Source organism: Molothrus ater, chromosome 3, assembly GCF_012460135.2.
Source record: "Molothrus ater isolate BHLD 08-10-18 breed brown headed cowbird chromosome 3, BPBGC_Mater_1.1, whole genome shotgun sequence".
Lineage (NCBI taxonomy): Eukaryota > Metazoa > Chordata > Aves > Passeriformes > Icteridae > Molothrus > Molothrus ater.
The window spans coordinates 17294608-17318671 of NC_050480.2; the positions used below are offsets into that span (position 1 = coordinate 17294608).

The 24064-nt window shown below is 43.4% G+C and overlaps 2 protein-coding genes across 4 annotated transcripts in view; both read right to left on the reverse strand.

Moving 5' to 3' along the window:
• Positions 1 to 15801, reverse strand: part of SOS1 (SOS Ras/Rac guanine nucleotide exchange factor 1) — a 45608-nt gene extending 29807 nt beyond the window's left edge. The window contains exons 1-5 of the mRNA XM_036380177.2: positions 15705 to 15801; positions 7341 to 7466; positions 2498 to 2629; positions 1755 to 1919; positions 133 to 342 (exon numbers count right to left, since the gene is read on the reverse strand). Coding sequence (XP_036236070.1) covers positions 133 to 342; positions 1755 to 1919; positions 2498 to 2629; positions 7341 to 7466; positions 15705 to 15791 — 720 coding nt within the window. The 5' untranslated portion in view covers positions 15792 to 15801. The remainder of the gene's footprint in view (positions 1 to 132; positions 343 to 1754; positions 1920 to 2497; positions 2630 to 7340; positions 7467 to 15704) is intronic.
• Positions 15802 to 18825: 3024 nt separating this feature from the next.
• Positions 18826 to 24064, reverse strand: part of MAP4K3 (mitogen-activated protein kinase kinase kinase kinase 3) — a 65628-nt gene continuing 60389 nt past the window's right edge. For all 3 annotated transcript variants that reach the window (XM_036379816.2, XM_036379815.2, XM_036379814.2), the window contains 2 exons: positions 22409 to 22464; positions 18826 to 20328 (listed from right to left, as the gene is read on the reverse strand). In XM_036379816.2, coding sequence (XP_036235709.1) covers positions 20241 to 20328; positions 22409 to 22464 — 144 coding nt within the window. In that variant the 3' untranslated portion in view covers positions 18826 to 20240. The remainder of the gene's footprint in view (positions 20329 to 22408; positions 22465 to 24064) is intronic.

Here is a 24064-nt window from a genome sequence, read left to right on the forward strand (position 1 = left end):
CAGAACTCAAGAAAAGTGCTTTTTCTACTACTGATACATTAGACTCAACAAGTTAAGTTTGGGAAGTATCCACCTATATTTATAGATATGATAGGAGGTGCCTTTTGTGTTTGTGGTTTGTACAATACTTACATGAGATGAAAACAGTTTGGAGTTGGAGGCATATGGCTCTCTAAAAACTCTGATAATGAGATTCAGTTCCCTTATATACTGTCGAACTTCTGCCATAAATGACTTCACTAGGTCATAATAGGTTTGCTCCCCTGAGGTGGAGGGTTCTTCATCAGATAAAGTTAGTGCACTTAAATCTTCTACATCTTGATGGAACATATCCATTAATACCTAGGCAGCAAAGAGAGGGAAATCTGCAAAATGAGAACCTTCTCGAGATTGACTACTAAGTTACCAATAAATACAGCCTATTATTCACATGAAATCAGACTGATGAGGAATAAGATTGATGTATTATCACTGCAATCAGGTGAGCATTACAAAACCAACATCCATTGCTATGAATTTGCAAGTCATTATTTGCAGTGGCAATTTCTGAAGACTCCCAGTCACTCAGACCAATCCAGGCATCTCTCCAAGAACATGGTCCTAAAATCAATTACAATTTTAAAAGGTGAAGTACACAAAACCAATTAGCATTTAGCTGTGTTCTATTGCTCTGAATCAGCAGTACACAACCTAAGTTTCTGAAGATATTCGCTGAAGTTAAAAGTTGTGTGTATTTTGGCTTTTCAGCTTTATCTTCACCAGGAACTCACACATGATCATGCTCAGAACCCTGTGATCTATCTGCAGTGAACACTGGCCTGTCCACAGGCTGCACATGGCCCAGTTTCTGTCCTTAACTGCTGAGCTCTCTTGTTAAAATGAACCCTTGAGGAAGGGCAGCAGCTTCAGAAACTAGTCCTGTTGCAGAACTACACACACAACAGGAACTCTAAACATTGACTACCAGAGGTGCCAATTCATACCCAAGCAAGATTTACCAAGCAATCAGTAATGTAAAGTTCTCAAGAAAAGTGGATCACTGAACACTTCCTCCAAATGTGGGGTGTGAGCCAGGACTCATTACAATGACTCTCTACAAGCAGAAAAATGCAGGACATTTTGCATGAAGCCCAACTTCTGAAGCCCTAAGAACAGAAGGTGATTCATGTTTCAGAGTCAGTGACTGTACACAGAACTTGGGTTAAAATGAGAATCCTAACTAATTCTGGGGAAGGGGACATTACAGCATCACTACTGTAGGAAATCACACGGAATAATCCAAGTATTCAAGGAGACCCCACCATTTCTAACTTTCCTTCACAGATAGAGTTCTAGCACATTGCTAGGAGATTCTAGGCTGTATTCACCAGGCCCACATCTCACTACAAAGAAAATTGAGCTGAGATGCTAATGAGATGGGGGTTTTGTTTTACCCACTGAAACACTACTTTTTATGTGAAGTACAGTCTAAAGTTAGTGCTGCTTTACAGTAATTTTTAAAGTATTCACATGTTGCTGACATTAGGCAGGTACAATCAAGAGAAAGAGAGATTTAACAAGCATAAGCAAGAGCTTTATAAGCTCAATTAGCTTTCTGGTAGTTTTGTTCCATTACTGGAACCATATTTTATGACACTAATTTCTTCTTAGAAGATATAATATTCCATGTACTCACTAAGAAAAAGATGTTGTCCACTCAAAATTACCTATAGATTTAGTTGTTTGTTAACTTGACAAACCAGAGTTGTGCTTACCTTATCAGCACACATTGCTACTTTAATATCTTGTTTTGTAATCTCATAATGTCTTATATTCCGCACATAATTCCCAACCAGTTTTAAGATGTCTGCAGAAATGTATTCTAATACTGCTACTATGTAAACAGACACTTGGTGGTCAATTTTGTAGCCTAGAACTTCCTGAAAAGGAAAAAAACAAAAGAAGAAAACAAAAAAGCATTCCACTGTTACTCCATTGATGAAACAGACATTGTAGATTACAACTCAAACCAGTCAGTAAGCTTAAAACCCTGCTCAATAAAGCTTCACCACATACCCACAGCCTATTTTAGGAATAGAAAGAGGCTGCGTATGCCTACAGGAGTGTTTAGGCCTCGAGAAGAAACAGTCATATTGGAGATGCTGTTCTATTAAATGTGCAAGTGCCAAGAGCCAACTAACTGTCCCAAAAACCTAATTTAAACATTTAGGGCTATTTCCACAAGTTTCTTGAGTGTTTTCTTAGTCATGGAAAATGAAACACAAAAAAATCAAACTTATGCAATGGGTTCTTGGCCTTGTTTGTCCAAGAGAGAATTGAGTGATTTTTAACTCAGAAATAAATATATTCCATTAACTGGAACACTTAGAACTACACAACAAACACAGATATTCTTAATTCTTTTAGTTCACAGTTCAGGCAGCACACAGCCATTACATGAAACCAAGAGGTTGACCTCTAACTGCATTCTGAATTCAAAGACTCCATCACTGCTTACCTTTAATAAGGGATGGATTTTCTCTACCGGAAGAGACAACGGATTCCTTCGTTTCCTCTTCTCAATAGCAGACTGGGCATCAGCTATTGCCCACTTATCAATAGGATGGGGAAAACTTTTTTGGACACGATCCTTAAGACAAGAAAACATGACCAAGGAATAAATGCATCATCTGAATGATCTCAGCAATGTAACTGTGTTAACAAACTCCTTTCTATTACTTAAAGAAATGGTTGCTAATATTTGTATTTCAACTATAAAAACTTATACAAGATGTGTAAATGTTATCATTTTGGTACATGCTGCTCACCATGTGCATAAGCCTGTTTCAGAGTATTATCTACTGCTCAAAATTTAAGAATTAAGCTGCAACTGAAGGCACAGTTTGCTCTCCTTGCGCCCATGCCTCATCTTTGAATACATGACTATATATCTGACACTTTATTCCCTGCACAGGATGGTCACTGAATGAAATGATAACAGGCTTTTTGTTTTGCCTTTACTGATCAGCACATGGTCCAGTCTGAACACATGCAAACTGCCCTGATGATGACAATGAACATAAGAGGAGAAGAAAATGTCCAACAGCACCCACATATTCTAAACCAGTTTCAGGCTACAGGTGGGCCAGACACGGCCCAGTTTATTTACTCCTTCCAGCAGTGCCTCAGGACACCTGCAGACTCCCATGCACTGAACAACTCTCCTGCTGGAACTCACACACAGGTCTCTGGAGGTTTAAAAGCATCACCATTCTTTTTGGTAGCCCTAGTATCCACAGATGCCAGAAATTTACTTTCTCACATAATTTTACATTTTGTTTATAGTAGAAGATATGTATTTAAATATCTGTATAGAGGCTTTGCCCTAGAGGTCCCGGTTGCCCTTGATGGGCTGCAGCTGCCATGTCCTTAATTGGGCTGCAGCTGTAACCGATGAAGATGACCAGGATAAAAGGGGGCGGGATAGCCAGTCAGGGAGAGCCTTGGAGGAGCCCTGACTTGAGAGAACAGCGTGCAGAAGAAAGAGTCTGTGCTGTGAAGATCTGCAGCCATGAGAATACACCAGAGAGGTATGGACTTTAGAAATCTAATAACAACAATATGGGACTCTAGAGAAATAATAGAAGAACAACAAGTGGTGACCCCGACGTGATAGTTAACCGAGCATAAGACAGCCGAGAGCTGTGGCGGCCAAGAGCTGCGACGATATAAGACAGCCGAGAGCTGTGGCGGCCAAGAGCTGCGACGGAACAGCCAAGAGCTGCGGTGGTTGCTAGCAGAAGATAAGACAGCCGAGAGCTGTGGCGGCCAAGAGCTGCGACAGAACATAGCCTTTGGGTCAGGGAGCTGTGAAAGAGTATGGCCTTTGAGCAAGGAGCTATGTGGGTTATACATGGCCTGTGAGTCATGGGAGAATGTGTGTGTTGAACATGGCCTGTGAGTCATGAGAAAATGTATTGTATTTAAACATCTGTATAACTGTTAACTTAAGTAAAAACAAAGGGGGAAATATAGTAGAAGCTATGTATTGTATTTAAATATCTGTATAGAGGCTTTGCCCCAGAGGTCCTGGTTGCCCTCGATGGGCTGCAGCTGCGATGTCCTTAATTGGGCTGCAGCTGTAACCGATGAAGATGACCAGGATAAAAGGGGGTGGGATAGCCAGTCAGGGAGAGCCTTGGAGGAGCCCTGACCTGAGAGAACAGCATGCAGAAGAAGGAGTCCATGCTGTGAAGATCTGCAGCCATGAGAATACACCAGAGAGGTATGGACTTTGGAAATCTAATAATAACAATATGGGACTCTAGAAATAATAGAAGAACAACGAGTGGTGACCCCGACATGCAGAAGAAGGAGTCCGTGCTGTGAAGATCTGCAGCCATGAGAATACACCGGAGAGGTATGGACTTTAGAAATCTAATAATAATATGGGACTCTAGAGAAATAATAGAAGAACAACAAGTGGTGACCCCGACGTGATAGTTAACCGAGCATAAGACAGCCGAGAGCTGTGGCGGCCAAGAGCTGCGACGATATAAGACAGCCGAGAGCTGTGGCGGCCAAGAGCTGCGACGGAACAGCCAAGAGCTGCGGTGGTTGCTAGCAGAAGATAAGACAGCCGAGAGCTGTGGTGGCCAAGAGCTGCGACGGAACATAGCCTTTGGGTCAGGGAGCTGTGAAAGAGTATGGCCTTTGAGCAAGGAGCTATGTGGGTTATACATGGCCTGTGAGTCATGGGAGAATGTGGGTGTTATACATGGCCTGTGAGTCATGAGAAAATGTATTGTATTTAAACATCTGTATAACTGTTAACTTAAGTAAAAACAAAGGGGGAAATATAGTAGAGGATATGTATTGTATTTAAATATCTGTATAGAGGCTTTGCCCCAGAGGTCCTGGTTGCCCTCGATGGGCTGCAGCTGTGATGTCCTTAATTGGGCTGCAGCTGTAACCAATGAAGATGACCAGGATAAAAGGGGGTGGGATAGCCAGTCAGGGAGAGCCTTGGAGGAGCCCTGACCTGAGAGAACAGCATGCAGAAGAAGGAGTCCGTGCTGTGAAGATCTGCAGCCATGAGAATACACCGGAGAGGTATGGACTTTAGAAATCTAATAATAATATGGGACTCTAGAGAAATAATAGAAGAACAACAAGTGGTGACCCCGACGTGATAGTTAACCGAGCATAAGACAGCCGAGAGCTGTGGCGGCCAAGAGCTGCGACGATATAAGACAGCCGAGAGCTGTGGCGGCCAAGAGCTGCGACGGAACAGCCAAGAGCTGCGGTGGTTGCTAGCAGAAGATAAGACAGCCGAGAGCTGTGGTGGCCAAGAGCTGCGACGGAACATAGCCTTTGGGTCAGGGAGCTGTGAAAGAGTATGGCCTTTGAGCAAGGAGCTATGTGGGTTATACATGGCCTGTGAGTCATGGGAGAATGTGGGTGTTGAACATGGCCTGTGAGTCATGAGAAAATGTATTGTATTTAAACATCTGTATAACTGTTAACTTAAGTAAAAACAAAGGGGGAAATATAGTAGAAGATATGTATTTAAATATCTGTATAGAGGCTTTGCCCTAGAGGTCCCGGTTGCCCTTGATGGGCTGCAGCTGCCATGTCCTTAATTGGGCTGCAGCTGTAACCGATGAAGATGACCAGGATAAAAGGGGGCGGGATAGCCAGTCAGGGAGAGCCTTGGAGGAGCCCTGACTTGAGAGAACAGCGTGCAGAAGAAAGAGTCTGTGCTGTGAAGATCTGCAGCCATGAGAATACACCAGAGAGGTATGGACTTTAGAAATCTAATAACAACATGGGACTCTAGAGAAATAATAGAAGAACAACATTTGTTTTTTCAGACCACAGTTCCCACTGACTGTTTCAGTTGTGAGTGCTCACTTACGTAAATATGGCTCCTGTTTGAGTAACCATGAAATGAGGAAGATGAAGTTAATGACCACTTACAGAGAGCTGGCACAGGAAAAAGTACACAAACAAAAACTTTCTAACAAAAAAAAAGTGACAGAGTACTATTCTCTAAAGGTAATACCCAACTTTCCAACGTGCAGGCTTTTTTATTTCTTCACAACACTTTGGCAAAAGGAAAGCGAGGTCCTACCAAAAAAAAGTCTGACTCACTATCTAATACCTATCTAATATACCAATTCACACTCCTAGTGTGTTGACTGAACAAGGAAGGTGTCCCAGAGGAAAAAGGAATGTGTTTGACCATATAATTAAAAACAGCATCACTGTGCATGAACAGCAATGGTGGTTGCTTGATTGTCTCTACTTTTTATATTTCTCCTGCCTTCACAGCCATAAGACTCATAATACAACACTTTGTGTCGAGGTTTTTGTCATTGTTGTTTAAAACAGCATTAAACAACCTTCCCCAAAGCTCTCGTCTCTTGAGCTGCCAGACCAGAATGATGTTGCAAAACAAGTCAGCCATTAAAGAGGACACTGGAACACCACTGGAGGTGTCAGTGCTCAAAACGGAAGAGGAAGAATGAAATTCATCAATCTTGAGCTCTAAGACAGCCACATTTTTAAGGTTTTTTTGTGAGTGAGGTTTTATTTGCCATTAGTCCACTTTCTTCAGAACGTGAGGAAGTCACTTGGCACGGGCCTTGGCGCCAAGCACTGGAAACCAACAGACACACAGACTCTGTGGCCTGGCACCAAAATCTTTAAATCATGGTTAAGCACCAAGTGCTACCAAGGTATTCATGGTCCAACAAATTTAAGTGATACAGCTTCACTAATTTGTTCCTCAGATGGAAAAACTCTTCAGCTCAATCTCTCTTCTTAAACATCAAGCTGCTCTGCTGAGCAGCAGAGGTTGTAGATCTTTGAAGAGGCAATGGTAAGAGATGAGGTCTTTGTACAGAGGAAAGAAGTGTTCCTAAACTCCTTCTGAAAAAGTGACTGAACTGTTTTTGTTTTAATTTCTGGGACAGCAGGGGATATATCAGCCTAAATTACCATGCTGAAAAAGCAGCACAGAGCCTCAGACTAAGCAGCTGTAGTTTGCATACAATATCAGTGGGAAAACAAAAAGGTTTTTTGAAAGGAACCAGTCAGCTTTTTGCACAAAACGTACACTCACCATCTACTGAAAATAATACAGCACACAGACAGTTTTGCTGTGCATTGAACAAAAAATTAAATTGATATGAAAATGAGCTATTAGGGAACTCAGTAGGCTTTATGCGGAAGGCTGTGCTACATAAAGATACATAATTACTGGTTTCCTTTTTGCATTGTGAAATGGTTAATATAGCAGCTTTCATGTAATAGTTCAAATTATTTGCAATAACATGTGTAATAAGTGTTCTCTATACCTCTACATCCAGAAAACTTCTTGGCTGAGCTTGACACAACATATTTAACAATTGAAGAATTAACTCCTCCACATACTGCAATGCATCTTCAGTAGAGGAAAGCTTAGGATGGACTTGCACCTGAACCTAAAGGAAAGAAGAATTCAAGATTTGAGTTTTGTTCTTCCCCAAACCACATGCTTTACTTGCAGAAAAAAAAGATGACAAAACCCAAGCCAAACAGCCCAGAAAAATACAATAATGTAGCTCTGTTAAGGTCCAACAGACAAACCTGAGTGAAACCCTCGCACCTGACAGAAATAAAAATCTCAAATGCTTTATGTACTCAAATCACTATAAATTGTATTTAATGTCAAGAAAATGCTCATTCCATTTTTTTTCCAGACAGTCATGTAACTTCTGAAACTTGAGGTATAGTTTTCCTTTGCACTTCTGTAGTTCACAAATTAGCACAGATTTAACTACCCAGGTACACAAATTTCAGGTACACAAAGCTCAGTGCTTCAGAGCTTAAACAGACAGTTTAATCTCAGTTCTAAACCGATGGCAAATATTATGCCACAGCAAGCTGACAGCTGACTTTCGCAATGCATCTGTCAAGCCCCAATTTCATCATTTTACTGTTCCCCTGCACACAACTCAAAATACCTTCAGTTCTCTCAATCACTAACATGAGAGCCTAACAACTCTGAAGCAAAACCCAACAATCTGCCTCATCCAAATGTTAAACCCCTGTCTATATTCAAATAATGCTGCCATAATTATTTAATTTCACACCTGAGTCTTAATTCCTGTTTGCAGTTATAGCAAGAACTAAATGTTATGAAGTTTAAACACACAACAGCCTCAAACAGAAATCCACCTGCCTGCTAAGGCACTCATTAGTCTGAAAGCTTCATGTCTGGGCATAGTCCTGGTGCTCACTTAACTGCTGCTGGGATTCAAATGCGCTGGATCACGCGTTTGGCTTCTTGCAGACTGCACACCCTTATTCAGCAGGTCTTAAAAAACACCTCCAGAAGTCACTGCTTTTTAAACTTAAAAGCAGTCTGGCAAAAATAGAACAGAAGAACTTCTCTCCATTTGACTAGCTAATACAACTATTTTGATTATGCCAACAGTTTCACTTTTCCTAAGAACTTCACTATGCACAGCTAGAGTGTGTTTGTGGAGCTACATGAATAACAGCATGCCAGGCAGTCCCAAACATTATTTACAATTCAAACACTGACATCTGAAATACTGTACCAGCTTGGAACACCTTAACACCAGAAATTACAGACTTGCCAAAGTGTTCTCTTAAAGAGCAGAGCTGATCTGAGCTGTCTGGAAGATGCTGCCTTTAATGTGCGCTTTTTTAAAAGCAGAACTGAACAGATTTGTGTTACAGTGTCCCTGTATTATACTCCAGAACTTTGTATTTCAAGAAGTGTTAAATTACCAAGTCAATGCAACAAAAACACTCTAAAAATACAGAGCATGATGAACTGGAGTGATGAAGAAATTTTCTCCTTTACTTAGAAAACAGACCAGACTTTAATCACCTCATTACAACTCCTTTGGTCTGTAACACACAGCCTATAAGAATAAGAACAAACAAACAAAAATACCACATCAGGCCATAATCTGAAACACTATCCACAGTCAGCCAAAACAGAGTCAACAATGATAACCTACTCCGAGTTCAGGAGATAAAAGTTTCATTTTCCCTAAGCGTTTCTGTCTGGGGACAGTGACAACATCCTTCCCAAAGGCCACTGCCCAGCTCCACTTTAACAGAACATCCACCTTGGCAGAAGAAAGCATCATGAGTTGCCAGTGGCTTGCCAACACAGCTTATCTATATTAAGTAGATGGTAAATAACCTTCATTGCTACGTGACAGTACCAGTTAGGGTTCAAAGTCATGCAAGTGAACAAAAGAAAACAACCAGACTAACAAGGAAAAGTACAGCATGGTTTGGTGCACAGTTATCACAGAAATGTGTAATTTCAGTATCTGCACTACTGTAGTACCCAAAGGCTCAGACTGAGAATGACAGAGTGTTATTTGAGGGTACTCAGTGCAAGTCCCAAGTCCATTATCTAAGACATGATGCAAGACTGGGTAAGATGCAAGATTTAGTAAAAGAAGACAAGAAATGGGAACATCTGTTAGCATAAACCATCACATGATTAGTTTCAAAAAAAAAGAGAAGATCGAATTACCAGGGGCTTTCCATCTTTCTCATAAAGTCATCTCAGATTTTAAATTAAAAAACCTGGGCCACCCTGCCTTATCACCCTTGAAAAGGGGGAGTATGGCTAGAATCCCACCAGATCCTTCAATCCCACTTAGGAAAACACATGATAAAAACAGACTAACAACTTCTGAAGTGTTGTGATGTTTAGATCAGATTCTAATCTAAACATTTAACCTCTCCCTTAAATAATGACAGAACTGTTCCCTTCCCTCCTACATACTTATAAGGAAATTACTAAAAAAGCAGTTTAAAAACTTTTAAAACAAGCTTCAAATCTTCAAAATACCCCATAAATTCCAAAGGGCAAATACAACCTACATCAGCTACAAATCCCTGCCACTATGGGTGTTTTCACTCAACTCATGTATTCACTTTTTGAATATCCAATCTTCTCAATCTTTCCTAATTCTCCAAAGAGAAATGGCCAGAGTTTTCGTTATTTAAAGATAAGCAGAGCCAGCATTTCTTGAACAGCTTTTCAGGATCTGCTTAAGAACATCAGCAGAGACAAACAGTGCCTGCTTAAAAAATATATAATTATATCACTTAAAGAAAATGCTACAATATGAACACATGGCTTTTTTCCTCCCTGCCTTTTTTGTCCTCTTCCCTTAAAATCCACAAAAGCAAAGGATTTCTACTAGGAACAGCAAGACCTTAAAAATTAGGCAGCCATAAATCTAAACTGGCAGAAAAAAGCCAACGAAATCAACAACAAAGAAGGAAGTGATTAATGTATAGTACAAATATAGCTGATCTTTACTTAATAACCCATAGCAGCTTATTCTACATAAAGTCTTCTCAAACCATTTTTTTTTCAAACTCTCCATAATAAATTAGAATATAAACATTCCCACAAGCCTCATGGGGAGCAGTAGGAACTTTAAACCAAACCCTGAGAAACATTTCATTTCAAAGACTGCAGATCTAACAGCTTTGGGTCAGACAGAGGCTTGGTCTCCCAACAGGTCCAACACAACAACTCCTAGGCTGGTCACAAGATGACCCAAACCCCAGCACAGAGTGACACTCAACAGCTTGTTCTGCACTAGAAAGAGCTGTTTGATAATAGACAAGGAAGGAAGACACAGTGAATTTAACAATCTGAGTGATACATCCTCAGGAACAGTTTTCAGTTACCTCTTCCTCAGTGGCCGTGAGAAAAAGCCTAACAGGTTGCTCGCTGAAAAATTCAGTTCAGGATGAAAAATCCTAGTTCCAGAAACTTCTTAAAGCAGCTTCACATTACATAAACACCAGCTTTATGCTCCCAAATCATCATTAACAATCAACACAATCAGGTTCACAGGTGCTCTTTTAAATATAGAACACACCAGGCAAATCCTGCAGCTTCCAAAAACAATATCAGACCTGAGTCCATCAGGAGCAGCAGAAGCTCCAGCAGCTTCAGAAGACAGCATAACAAAAGGAAACAATTCTAAAGGAATTCTAAAGGAAGTAATTCTAAAGCTATGTAACAAACTGAAATAAAAATGAAGAATCAACTGCAGGTTACAGATCATTTTTTCATAACTGGGCAAGACTACCCCTGTACTGCAAGAAGTGACATTATAACCAAAAACCAATTCCTGCTAAAGAACAATTGTACTTCACTGCTGAGCATGGGCTGTGCTGCCAGTCTGCCCTGGTGGCAGCTGAAGGGCTTGTAAAAAAGGGTCTAAAGGGAAAAAAGCATCATATTTAGCACATCATACTGATCATGGAAGGAGTTCTGTAATGAGACAACATGCCAAACCACCCTCCAAAGCATTATCAGAGAAGATGACACTTTACTGACTGTACGTAGTTTTCTAAACTGAAAATTTTCTAAACCTTTGGAAATGGATTATTAGTAGACATAATCCATCGTAGAAACAAATCTGGCAACAGAAGAGATCATTCTGGCAAGAATTTCCTTCAATTCAGCATCTTTGAAAGTCTTCACTAATGCTGTAACTCTCATTTTCACTCAACACATTCTTTCTTTATTTTCCCTCAATGACTAAAAAAAACCACTGACAAGCTTACCACTAAACACTCCAGGACAAAGTACTTTATGTACACCTTGCATTGATGAGTGTTCTTATAGAGTCAGCACTCCTTAAAAAGCTTTTTCTTTTATTCTTGTACATCTCTGCTGACATTTGGTAACCCTGACCATGTTTTGTTACCTTGATCAATTAAAAATACAGGAAATTAAATCAAATACAAATGTCTTGGACACTCTTCAGCAACAATTCACCAAGGATGCAGGACTCAGATTTTTGCTAACATTTCTGCTGATGTCTCAAAAGGGCAGCAGTATTACATTGCTCCACTAAGCAGGTGAAAAAAGTCATGCAGTGAAGACTTCAGCTGTAGGAGGTTCTTAGTTTTATCCTCCACAGCCATTAGAAGAACAGATGAACCAGAGTGACCAGAAATTAGGAAAGCTCAACATCTTTTCTGAAGCAATGCTAAGAGTAAGAAGTGCCATTCTGAGTAGGAAGTGGCAACTGGTTCGTCACCAATTTGAAGAGCCAGGTAATTAAAAATCAGGTAGAAATATCTTTGTTAACAGAACTCTGTAGTGACTGAAGCAGCTTTTCCCATGCCTCTTGCTCCACGAGAGGTCCAGACAATACATGGTGTCCCTGGAAGCACGCTGTCAGGAACCTTAACTGAGGAAGCAAATCCCTTCAGCTGCCAAGCCACACCAGTCCAATCATTCTGACCACAACAAATTCCAGCAGAACCCCTGGTTAATTGTTCAACTGATTCAAAACAACTTGAGGTATGCAAAAAGCAGAACATTCTTTAGTTTTTCTCCATGATCAAATGGCTTAAGGTATCCATCAGTAAGGATGACATGCTTCCTACTAAACCAATGGATCAGGAACAAGTGCATCATACACGTGCAGAGAAATTCTGGCTCCATGAACAACTTTTACCCTTGAGATAAAGTCATAAAGAATGATGTGCAAGAAAAACTATCCAAAAGGTTATGACCAGAATAAAGTGTGCAAATTCACCAGCAGAGGAACACCAGTGCTGGAAGAGGCATCACATGGCAGGTGTCACTCCTGAGTCTGTTTTCCAAGGTGCAATAAAAGCTGAATGTCTCTGTTTCCAGGTACCCAAGACCTCTGGTGTTTCAAATATCTTGAATTCTTCATCTTCAGCATCTCCCAGCATCCCACCTTCTGTTCATCCTTGCAATTACAATTTCAGACACCTGTTGTTATTCTTTCTTCCCTCCTTTTCTTGTACCTCATCGCCACGATTACTGCCTTTCACCAGCAAACAAAGATGCCTGCAACACTCCTCTTTTGCAGCTTCAAATAACTGTGATCAGGCAGAGAAGAATCTCAGTTGACATCATTTTCTTCCTAATTGAGTGCACTGGAGTCTATCTTGACAGCATCTGAAGAAGAATCAGAAGAAAAGGGATTACATTAAGATCTCAGTGGTACAAGAGCTGTTCTTTGCAAATGCAGCTGTTCAAAGCAAATGCAGCTCTACTGCTAAGGTTCATGTCTAATGAAACACAAGGCATGGTCTCCTCTAAGAACTGCCTGATGTAGGAAGAGATTTATTCTTACTCTGTATTCTTGGGCTTGCTGCTTGATAAAAAATAGAATCAAAATAATCCATTGGGGAAAAGAAAGCTATTTGCAATTATTCAACAACACCCATTTTTTAAGAAAGCAATCCTGAGGCTGTAGTTTGAGCACTGCATTAGAAGCCAGCTCACAGTTACAAAAGGGCAATGGCATTTTAATGATTCAGTCCACGTGTGGCAGCTTTCCCTGAGAGCTGCAAACACTCCATTCTGGTATATGTGCTCTTACAACGTTAACTTAAATGCCACTCTCCTCAATGGACCTATTAATTCAACACAGGTCTCCACAAACTGTTAAGTCTAATTTCCAGCTGTGAAATCATCACAGTTCTGCCTCTAGAAGCACCTGGTTTCAGGTGGAGTTCAGCTGCTGTCACTACCTGAGAATGAGTGTCAGCATCTGGTCAGCTAAGGGAGAAGTGAAGGAAAGGTTCTCCCCTAGCAACAAAGGGACATACGTGAGCTTCCAAAAATCTGACTCTCCTGAGACAGCAATGCTCTGGCAATTCAGCAAAGTCACAAGGCACCAGCTGCCCTCCAGGAAAGTCCTGCCCTTTGACCCCACCGGGAATTGCTGCCACCCTCTCCACTTTACCAGTCCCACGTGCTGGCCTGTAGGTGCAGCTCAGGTCTTTGGTGAGCTACCCAAGGGGTCACTGACTGCAATGCTGCAGTGCTGCACCTGCCTTGTGAGCCACGACAGAGGACTGAACACCTCAAGGCAAGGGGTGACAGGTTCACTACTTTAGGGGCCTTTATCAGGGCAAAACACCCTACTCAAAACTATCTGTACCTCTGTCACATTAGGAAAATACACAATGTGGTTTGTCCATTAATGAAAAAGACAGTAAGATAATAATTTAAAATTTTCATCTGTCATTTAGTTTTGCTGTAACTCAAGTATTTGGCTCCTCAGTAAAGCTAGTGACAATCTGGACAGATCCTTTATTTCTATCTTTACAAAAACAGCAGTAGCAAGTAGCAACAGCCTGAGAGAAGGTAAGAAACAGGTGGTGATCTCATGAAAAGCTGAGGTCAAAAGAGCCAACACCTGCCAGACAGTGACAAGTTTCAGTGTGAAGCCTTCAGAATTAATTCCACCTGCCTCCTCTCACCCCTCTACCCACAAAGAGAAACATAGCAGACAAAATCGAGACAACTGTACCTTGCAGGGCCAGCTCGTCATCCTTTGTAGCTTGTCCTCATTGGCCTTCTCCTCACATTGCAGAATTCCTTTTCCCACTGCAGAATTCATCCAGCTCCTTCAGGAAGCATCTTTAAAGCAGGGTGACTTCACAAATGGCTTGTCCACTAGGAAGAAATCTGGCACTTCAGATGTCACAAGTTATCCCAAAGTTTTAATGCTTGCTTGCTTTGAATCCTCACTCTGTGTATTCCAGTTGTCAGCACTGAGACTCCTTCCAAATCTGACAAACATTTGCTGCACCATGGAGTAAACCATCCTCCAAAGGAACAAGCTCTCTGTGGCTGGGACCTTGGGTAGCTTCACCTTCCAAGCAGGCTTCAGCTGGATGGGTGTCCAAGCGCTCACAAGCACCACAAGTGTGGTTAGTGCTGAAGTTTCAAGGAAGCAACTATCCAGGGATAAGAAATTAACAGCACGTGCTACGGATGTACAAGCAAAAAGACTTCCAAGAACTGGACAAAGCCACACAATGCTGGAGACCTCAAAGAGCATGCCCAGAGAAGAAAGGCAATACACTGCAAGGGGAAATTAGGAAGAAATACTGCATGGGTACAACTGCAGCGCCTGAGACCTCTCAACCAGCCCATGGAAGGAGCCTTTCAGGCAAAAGTTGCAGTTAATCGCTATAACTAGACAGTAACTCAGAAAGTGCTGCCGTGCAGGACTAAACCATGTGAAGTTCTGCAATCTGAAGCCAGCTCAGGTAACAGTGTCAGAAAACCTTTTTCTTAAGCCTTCTACTTTCTGGGTTCAGGATGGAAGAGGAGCCCTCACAATTTTTTCCTCTCTTCCGAATAAATTCTTTCCATGCCACAGGCACAAGCCTCACCGTCCTGAGGGAGCAAGACTTGCTAGTTTGTCCTGATTAAGCCTTCTCAGCAAAAAGGTATTTAAACTACGAGAAGGTTAACTAAAAGCCATTAGACACGAACACTAATTAACAAAAATTCTCTCAGGAGCTGCTCATAACAATGCCCCCCCTATTCCCAGTCGTGTCACCAAGGGAGACCAGCAGCAACCCGCAGCAGCACCACTCGCGTCCCTCCGGGCCGAGGGGGGACAGGACTGGCGCGTCCATCACACGGTTCTTATCTACACGGCTCCGTCTGTCAGAGCATCGCCCCGGGGCGGCTGCCGGGCCCCTCCGCGCCGGGGCACCCACCGAGGCAGCCGCCTGCGCTGCGGGACGGCGCCGACCGACCCCCGGCAGCCCCGGAGCCGCTTCCGGAGCGCGGGGAGCCCCGCGGCCCGCCCGGCGCCCAGCCCGATCCCGCGGCCGGGCCCCCGGGGCGGGGGCACCCGGCCGCCCCTCACCTTCTTGAGGGCGGGCACCAGCAGCCCCCGCCACTTGGGCGCGTTCTCCTCGCTGAAGAACTCGTAGAGCAGCGCCTGCGCCTGCATGGTGCCGCCGGGGCGGGCCGGACGGGCCGGGAGCCGCGCGGGAGGGCCGGCAGCGCTCAGCGGGAGCCCCGGCGCTCCCCCGCCGCCGGCGGGGGCGGCAGGCCCGCAGCGGCGGGGGGGGGCGGCGGCTGCCGCATTCCCCGCCCCGGCTCGCGGGGGCGGCGGGGGGGGGGGCGCGCGGCGGGACGGGGGTCGCGCGCGGGCCGCGAGGGGCGGGGTCGGAGCGCGAGCGCCGCCGCCTCCCCGGTCCCGTCCTCGCCCGCTCCGTCGGCGGCCGCGGCGCATGCGCGGAGCGGCGGCGCCCCGCGCCTGCGCCCCGCCACGCGCGGCCGCGGCCTTCCTGGCGGAAGTGACGCCGGGGCCGGGGCGGCCGCGCGCGCCCCCTGCCGGCCGGAGGGCGAATGGCCGATCCTTGGAACGGCCGGTGGCCCCGGGGCCGGGACGGGTGGGGATGGATCGGTGTCGGATACACGGGGATGGATCGGTCTGCTGGGACACGCGGGGATGGATCGGTCTGCTGGAACACGCGGGGATGGATCGGTGTGGGACACACGGGGATGGATCGGGTGGGACACGCGGGGATGGATCGGGCTGGGACACTCGGGGATGGATCAGGCTGGGACACACGAGGATGGATTCGGCTGAGACAAGAAATTGGATAAATATTCCAGGAGGCCTTGTGTGGATAGACGAGCTCTTGGACAAACTCAGACACTAAAAGGAGGCCTATTGAGGGTGGAAGCAGGAGCTGAAGCCTGGCAGGAATACAGAGAGGCTGTCCGAGCAGCCAGGCATCGGGTTAGAGGAGATAAAGCTCTGAGAGAATTAAACATGGCCGGGGACATCAAGGACAAGAAGAAAAGCTTCTGCAGGTGTGTGGGTGATAAAAGGAACACTAGGAAAAATGAGGACCCTCTCTGGAAGGAAAAGGGAGACGTCATTACCCGAGACGTGGCAAAGGCTGAGGTGCTCAGTGACTTTTCTGCCCTTGCCTCCACCAGGATGTGCTCCAGCCACACTGCCCGAGCTGCAGAAGGGAAAGGTAGGGACTGGGGCACTGAAGAGTCACGTGCTGGAGAAGATCGGATTCAAGGCTATCTAAAGCACCTGAAGGTGCACAAGCCCATGGGACCTGATGAGATGTATCCACACGTCCTAAAGAACTGGTGTCTCCCTCCCCAGACAAATTTCTACAGCTTCTTCTACACCATTCATAGATGACACAGGCATTCCTGTATTTTAGGTGTGTTTCCTTGGAGGGAAGCAAGAAGTTTGGGCACACTCCCTATTTTTACCAGCTGTTTTCCCATGCAATCCTTCAAAACCCAGCAGGGCTATTGCAAAAGCTGAGCCCTGTGGGGTGTAAGAAATGTCCCCTGCCTGGGGGACACATCCACCCCCACCAGTGCTCAGCATTGCTGTGCTCCCCCAGACCCACTGCAAGCTCCCTGTGGCAAAGCTGCAGGCAGCCAGCACTGTGCTTCACCTTGCACAGCCGTTGCTTCCAGTTAAGGGCTGTGGGATGCAGAATTTGAATCTGAACCCCCTCTTTTTTATGTCACCAGATCCAGTTTCTGACACAGGCAGGCAGCACTTCATGGAGAGATGGGCGGGTAAAAGATAAAAGCAGTGTTCGTTGCCCTGTGATCCCAGCTTCCAGGAGCACTTGTGTAACACACACACAGTGCCGCTGCTTCCTTTGTTCCCTGTAAGGAGGCTCAGTTTGGCCCAAGGCCCAAACTCAGCCCCTGCACTGATCAGATTTGGCTGCCAGGCTGGTGAGTGCCTGATCCTGTGGTCACATCAACCCTCCTGCCTGCCAGCAGCTCCTTCCAATTGTTATGAACCAGCATGGAAGGGACCAGAAGGCGGAAAAGGGAAGCACAGAGGTGGTTGGAGGAGCTGTGTCCAACATCCATGGCAGAGGCCTTGCTGTAACCTCATGGTGCCTGTGATGGGGTTTTCTGGCTCTGACTGGGCTCCCAGCAGTCAGCCACACACTGATCCCAATCCTACATCAGGATTCCAGTCATAAGCTCCTACCAGGCATGGCTCAGGAGAACTTTAGTTCAAGGCAGCTGCAGGTCTAGCAAAGGAGACCTTTTGATTTACCAGACATCCAGGCTCCTGGGCTCAGCTGTCAGCAGAGCAGGGAAGCAGCCTGAGATGTAGGAAAGGCAGTTTTGTGGCACAAACCCCAAACCCACAATCCTGCAACAGGACAATTCCTCAAAAAAAGCAGAAACTCTTCACTTCTTGTCTTTGAGGCTGGAGAGCAGCATGGAAAAAGCAAAGCTGTTCTGATTATACCAATAGACTGGAAACATACCTGCCCTAGCACAATGCTCCCTTCTTCCTACATGCGGCTGAGGAAAGGCTGTCCTCTATCCTCAGCCTTTCCAGCTGCATCCCTGCACGCATGCTCATACCAAAAATGCGCAAGCAGAGTAAAAACCAATAGCTCTCAGCCTCTGGTGCCTATAATTCAGCAATGGCCTGGGGAACCTGGCCCCAGCTGCTACAGGACCCCCCCAGGAGGAAGCACATTCTCAGCACCTCAGCTGTAGTGCACTCTGCTAAATCTGAGTGATTTTCTGCATGTCCAAGTGAGGAACAGTCCACAGGAGGCAGCATGGAAATTGCCCTTGGGGATTTCACAAGGGTGCTGTGAAACACACACAACTTCTCAGCTTTTCTGAGAACTCAGCTGCTCAGCAGTGAAGCTCATGCCACCACCTCTTCCCCCACAGGGTGAGGTGACACTCAGGACAAGGAACAGCCACGATGGGGCTGGCAGAAGCAGCGAGCTTGAGGCTCACAGGCAGAAAAATAAACCTGCTGAAAAAAAAGAAAAAAAATCTGTTTTGCAAGTGGAACAGCAGGAAATGGAGGGAAGAAAGCACACAAGATGGAATTTGGAAAGACTTAGCTCAAATCTACATCTCCACTGCCCAAAGGTCAAAAGGGTATTGATGCCAACCCAAACTGAGTGGAGCTCCAGCAACCTCTGTTCATACATTCAGAGACGCCCAGCTTCTGTGTTTGGCACAACCATTTAATAGCAGAATTGAAAACTCCGTATGTTCCATTTTAGTCTTATGTGGAAAATCAGTGCAGGTGATAATCTAATTGTACAACAACATGTTAAAAAAATTTATTTTACATTATATACATTAGGGAACATATTTCAAAGCATTACCCATCACAACAATAACGCAGGCCATAAATCACTTTTAATTTAGTTTGGTTTTAGTGTATATTATCACAATAAAATATAAAGAACATATACAAAAAAAGGAGTCAAATGTGTGCATTTTGCTTAAAACTTGGCATTTACACACTCCATTGGAAAATAGCAATCAAAAATACTTCTGATCAAAACTAAGTTCCCGTGATGCGTAGTAACCATTGTATTGTTTCAATGAGGTAGTAACTAAATTTTGGCCATGTGTTAACATCCTAAAATCAAGAAAAGTGTGAAAATGGTTATAAGGCCAAAAAAAAAAAGTCAAAATGGCAACATCTCTGAGCCATTTCCACAATGTGGAATGTTGCTCCTTTTCATCGTGATATGAAAATATTTAGTAAGACAAACAGTAATAACTACTTTTTATCATTGTATACACTAATAATTCAAACACCTATTGCAGAATTACAGCCAGGTACCACTAGTCTGGGACTGACACCCATCCATAAGGTATTGTTTTCAAGCATAGAGAAGTAATCATAAGGAAAGTTTTAATTAAATATAAAAATACAGGTGTTTAACTGGCTTGTTTCACAAAGGAATCTACCCAAATAAACAAAACAAAAAAGGAACTTTGAAGCCCAAGTCATATCCACAAAGTCACAGCTTACCTTTGTGACTAAATACATCACATCTCAATACATTGTGCAAACATGAACACCAGTGTGTTGTATTGAAATTAAAACAAGATTGTAATCTGATTACAGCCTTGGTTACAATTTCTAAAAGTTAATATTTATTTGTATTAGTAAATTACTTATAATAAAATACAATAGTGTTGCTAAATGTACTATATTTGTTGCTAGAATCCCACTTTATAATAAACACATGAGACGTCCTTATAATAGTACCCCAATTTAATTTCTGCATCCTCAGTGACTTTTACATCTGTACAGGTAAGACACTTGTACTTAACAGGAGGACCTCTATCTACAGAAAGTCAGTGTAGGGCTTCAGCAAGAAGTTTCACTGAAAAATACTGCATATGTACAAAGATTACATAACAGTAAATTAAGCACTTCTGTGGTATCATAATGCTTCTGTGTCCATACCACAAACAATTCTCATCTTCCTCTCATGCCACAATAAATTATAAAGTAACTGAAGTGGGGTTACTGCAGCTTTTGTGCAATTCCAGCCAGTCACGAGTGCTGCTGCAGCAGGAGTGTTCTCCTCACAGTGAGCTGCTGCCAGTGCTGCTCTCAGTAGCTGTTCTCATGCCCTGCCAGGATGTACAAATTGCTGTTGGCTGTTGGGTTGTCTGTCGGCCTGCTCTCCAGCACCACGACCCTAAAATGGAAATTAAGAAAGCCACAGTGTCAAGTGATCCTTCATTTAAAAACAACCCTGGGTTTAATTAAATATTCTTTCCTAGGATCCATGTGATTGGTTGTTATTTCTCTTTCCCTGGATGCCTTTAGTCCAAAAGCCCCTCAAACCAATGCCAACCTCAAAGCAAGCTCCTGGTCTTATCCAGACAAGGTCTCCAAGGATCTCCCAGAGCCTCTCCTCTGGGTTCCTGCCTACAGTGTTGAACCATCCTCACCAATCATGTTTATCCCCTTTATGCAGCTGGAAATTCCCTTGCTGCAGTGTATCCCTGTTGCCTCTCATCCTTTTGGTGAGGGTCCCTCACTCCCCTACCGGGCTTGTGCTTTCCTGGAGCTTTGCAAAGCAAACCCATTCATCAGGCTCCAGTTCTGAGAGCTGTTTTTCTGCCTCTTGCCACAGGAATCACAGATGAACAAAGCTGATTCTTCTGTGAGCACCTCTGGTTAATCTCTGAGGCTGTATAACCTAATCCACAGAAACTGCCTCTGCTCTGAAAGTTGCAGAGACAAAAATTTGCAGGCAAAGAGAATCCTCAAGGAAAGGACTACTATGTGAAGAGTCTTTTCTCTTACTTTTTCTTGCCACCCAGTTTGGGCCATCATTGGATACAAGAGACTGGGTTACATGGGCCTGCAACTGCAAAGATGATCAGGGGTGTCCTAGACCAGACCTTTCTCTTCAAAGAAGAGAAATTAGCCATCACAATTTTGTTTCACCAACTATTTAAATTTTTTTCATCAGGCAAGAACTGCTAAAACTGCTAAACAGACCAAGATGTTCATGATTGACTTCTCCTCCACAAACATCCTGAAGTGAAGGCAGATTGTGGAAAACCCTCTTGTGGATTCAGACAGGAAAGTTTGCTTGCTGCAAAACTAAAAAACCTGAAAAAAACTGACCTCTACTCAATGTGCTCCACAAAGGGAATGACACCTCATGCAATGAGGCAATTCCCTGCCCGTGAGGAGAAAGCAACACACAAGCTTTTATTAGACTGACATCAGGGTTTTTGCTTCTCTGAACACCAGCTCCTATGAACTGCCTAGGACAGGATCCTGTTACTGGAAAAAGGCTTCATACTCAAGCACAAAACAGGACAGAGCTCCAAGGAAAAGTGTATATGAAGAGACTGGGATTAATGTTTGTTGCAGAGCAAACTCTTTAAACATTGTCTTAGACCTGAAAACTATCAGAGCAAGCCAGAAATAGATGGGAGCATATTTGGGGAAGAGGACACTCTTACAAGGCAATTTTTTGCAATGTCATTCTAAGATGCCACATGGGTTTACTGCAGGCAGTGTAAACAAAGGCAATTCTCAAAAGAAAAGTTAAAGCCTGTCTTTGCAGTTCTTGTGAATTCATTATTGGTGAAACTGTCATATCAGCATGCACTCCCCTGAAGACAAAACAGTTGCTGCTTCTGTGGCTCCTACAGAAGTACAAAGTTCAACACCAGGGCAGAGAAAGTTGAGGAAGTCAGTGACACTCCTAAAAGAGCACTTGGGTCACACACAGACAGATTCCAAAAGCAGATGTCAAAGAACAGCTACACCAGGAGCTATCAAGAGCTCCAACAAGACCTGAACTGTCATGTTGGGAGAAGAACTGGTAGATTTCCTTTCTGGGGTCAAAGTGAGATATTTAAATTTTTAAGTATTTTTTGCACTTATCTCCAGAAGCAGATTTTGATGAGCTACTGCTGCAGAACATCTGAAAGTAAAGATTTCACCAAGCTAAACAAAGAATTACAATACAAAAATGAAAACACTCCTGGAGATTGTGACTGCAGCCAAGGAAAAGCTTCTTGCCTGGCTGAGTACTTCTAGAAGCTCACAAACACTTTTAAAGGTTTTTATTTTTTTAAATTTAAGAAAGATAAAAGTAAAAGTGAAGAACTGGAAGGGAGACCTGTATACAGAGGAATGTCTAAGATGACTAAAAAAGAATTTGCAAGAAACATGCAAAAAGAACTTTTACAAGGTAGGAAAACACACATTATTCCTTTATTTTAGTATGTCCCGTTTACTTCTCATCTTACCTGTCAGATCCCAGAAGCCTGAATATCCTTGTATTATCAGAAATTTCTTGTGTGATCTAGACAATAAAAAGAAATATTTACATGTTAAGAAAACAAGTGTTTTCATTTTGTTTTTAACATTAGTTGAGAGAAAAGAATTGACTGCGACTGATGTTAACAAATGACTGCCAATTAAAATCCAATAGAGATTATAATGCAACTGTCACTTTTAACTAAGATATAAAAGTTTTCTGTAATTCCTCTCACATTACTTGAATTCCTCTGGTAGCCACTGCAAGCAGAACAGCAGGGCTCAGCTTGGTACTTGAGTTACCAGTGTCACTCTAGAGTGTATATCCAAAAATGGGTCAGGCAAATCACACATAAAATACATTTTGTGGAAATGCTAAATTATAGTAAGAATGCATTAAGTTCATATTCTGAAAACCTCAGCAGAGAAACAATCTAATCTGTGGTACTTATGCCCACTGCAAAAAGAAAACCTCATCTTCTGACATTTCAGATGAGTGCAACAGACCTGTGTGTTCTGTTGGTGAATTGCACTTGTGTGATACATCTTTATGATTATATGAATATCAAAGCACCCAGAAAATCACCATGTTCATTAATGAAGTCAACCAAAGCCTGGTGCATACTCCAAAGGGTCTTTGTGATCAGGCAGCACTGTTTACAAAGCTCCTCTTCTACACAGTTGAATTTCACACTCTTGGGCAAAGTAGACATTCTTATCTCCTTTCCAGACCCTAGTAATATTAGCTGACTTAGTGAATTCACTTCTGGTGCAGAGAACTTGCAAGAGAATTTCAATTCACAGCAATGAAATCCTTCACTTTTCTAAGAAAATTAATTTCTACTTTCTGTGAGGCTAAGGCTGTACAATCTTTGCCCAAATTTTGAACTTCTTGTGTCAGAATTCACAGTTCCCTCTTTCAATTTTCACACTTGATCAAACCATGGCCTAAGGTCACAGCTGTGGAAGGAAATAACTTTGCAAGCAGCTCAAGTCATCCCCAATTGGGCCAACTTTATTAGAATAAGGAGTCTGAACTAATGATGTCTTCAAAGAAAGAAATGCTGCAAGTTAAGTCAGTCAGCTTTTTGTCCCAAGCAAAAACTTCCTACCTGCTACGTAGTACAAAATTTCCCCCAAAGTAACAAATATGGTCAAGACCTGAGCCTGGCACTGAAGGCTTTCCATATTACAGCAGAAAATATATTTATTTCTTTTAGCTGCAGCTAGTGGGACAGCTAGTAGAGATAAGGAATTTAAAAAGGCCCAAAAGCTTACCCTAGATGTGTTCTACAGAGAAAAAGTTCTAGGTGGCTTGCTTTTCTGTCAACAGCCCAGTTCTGCTTTCAGTTCTTTATTTAGGTTCTGGCTTTGGCTTGACAGGAATAAAGCAAGCCAGTGTCCCTGACATAAACAACAAAATGCATCCATTTGGGCTACAGCCCACTAGGACATGGTCTCTCCCATCTGGAGCAGAGCCACTGAGTGCTTTACCAATGGGTAGAGCAATGCACAAATGCCACAATAAACATTTGCACCTTGGAAATAAGAAGCAGTCTGACCCCAGCCTTTGGTTCACACAGAGCAAGCTCACTGTTAGCACAGACTGGGTCAGCTGAGGCTTTGTGCAAGTCAATGTAGTGCTG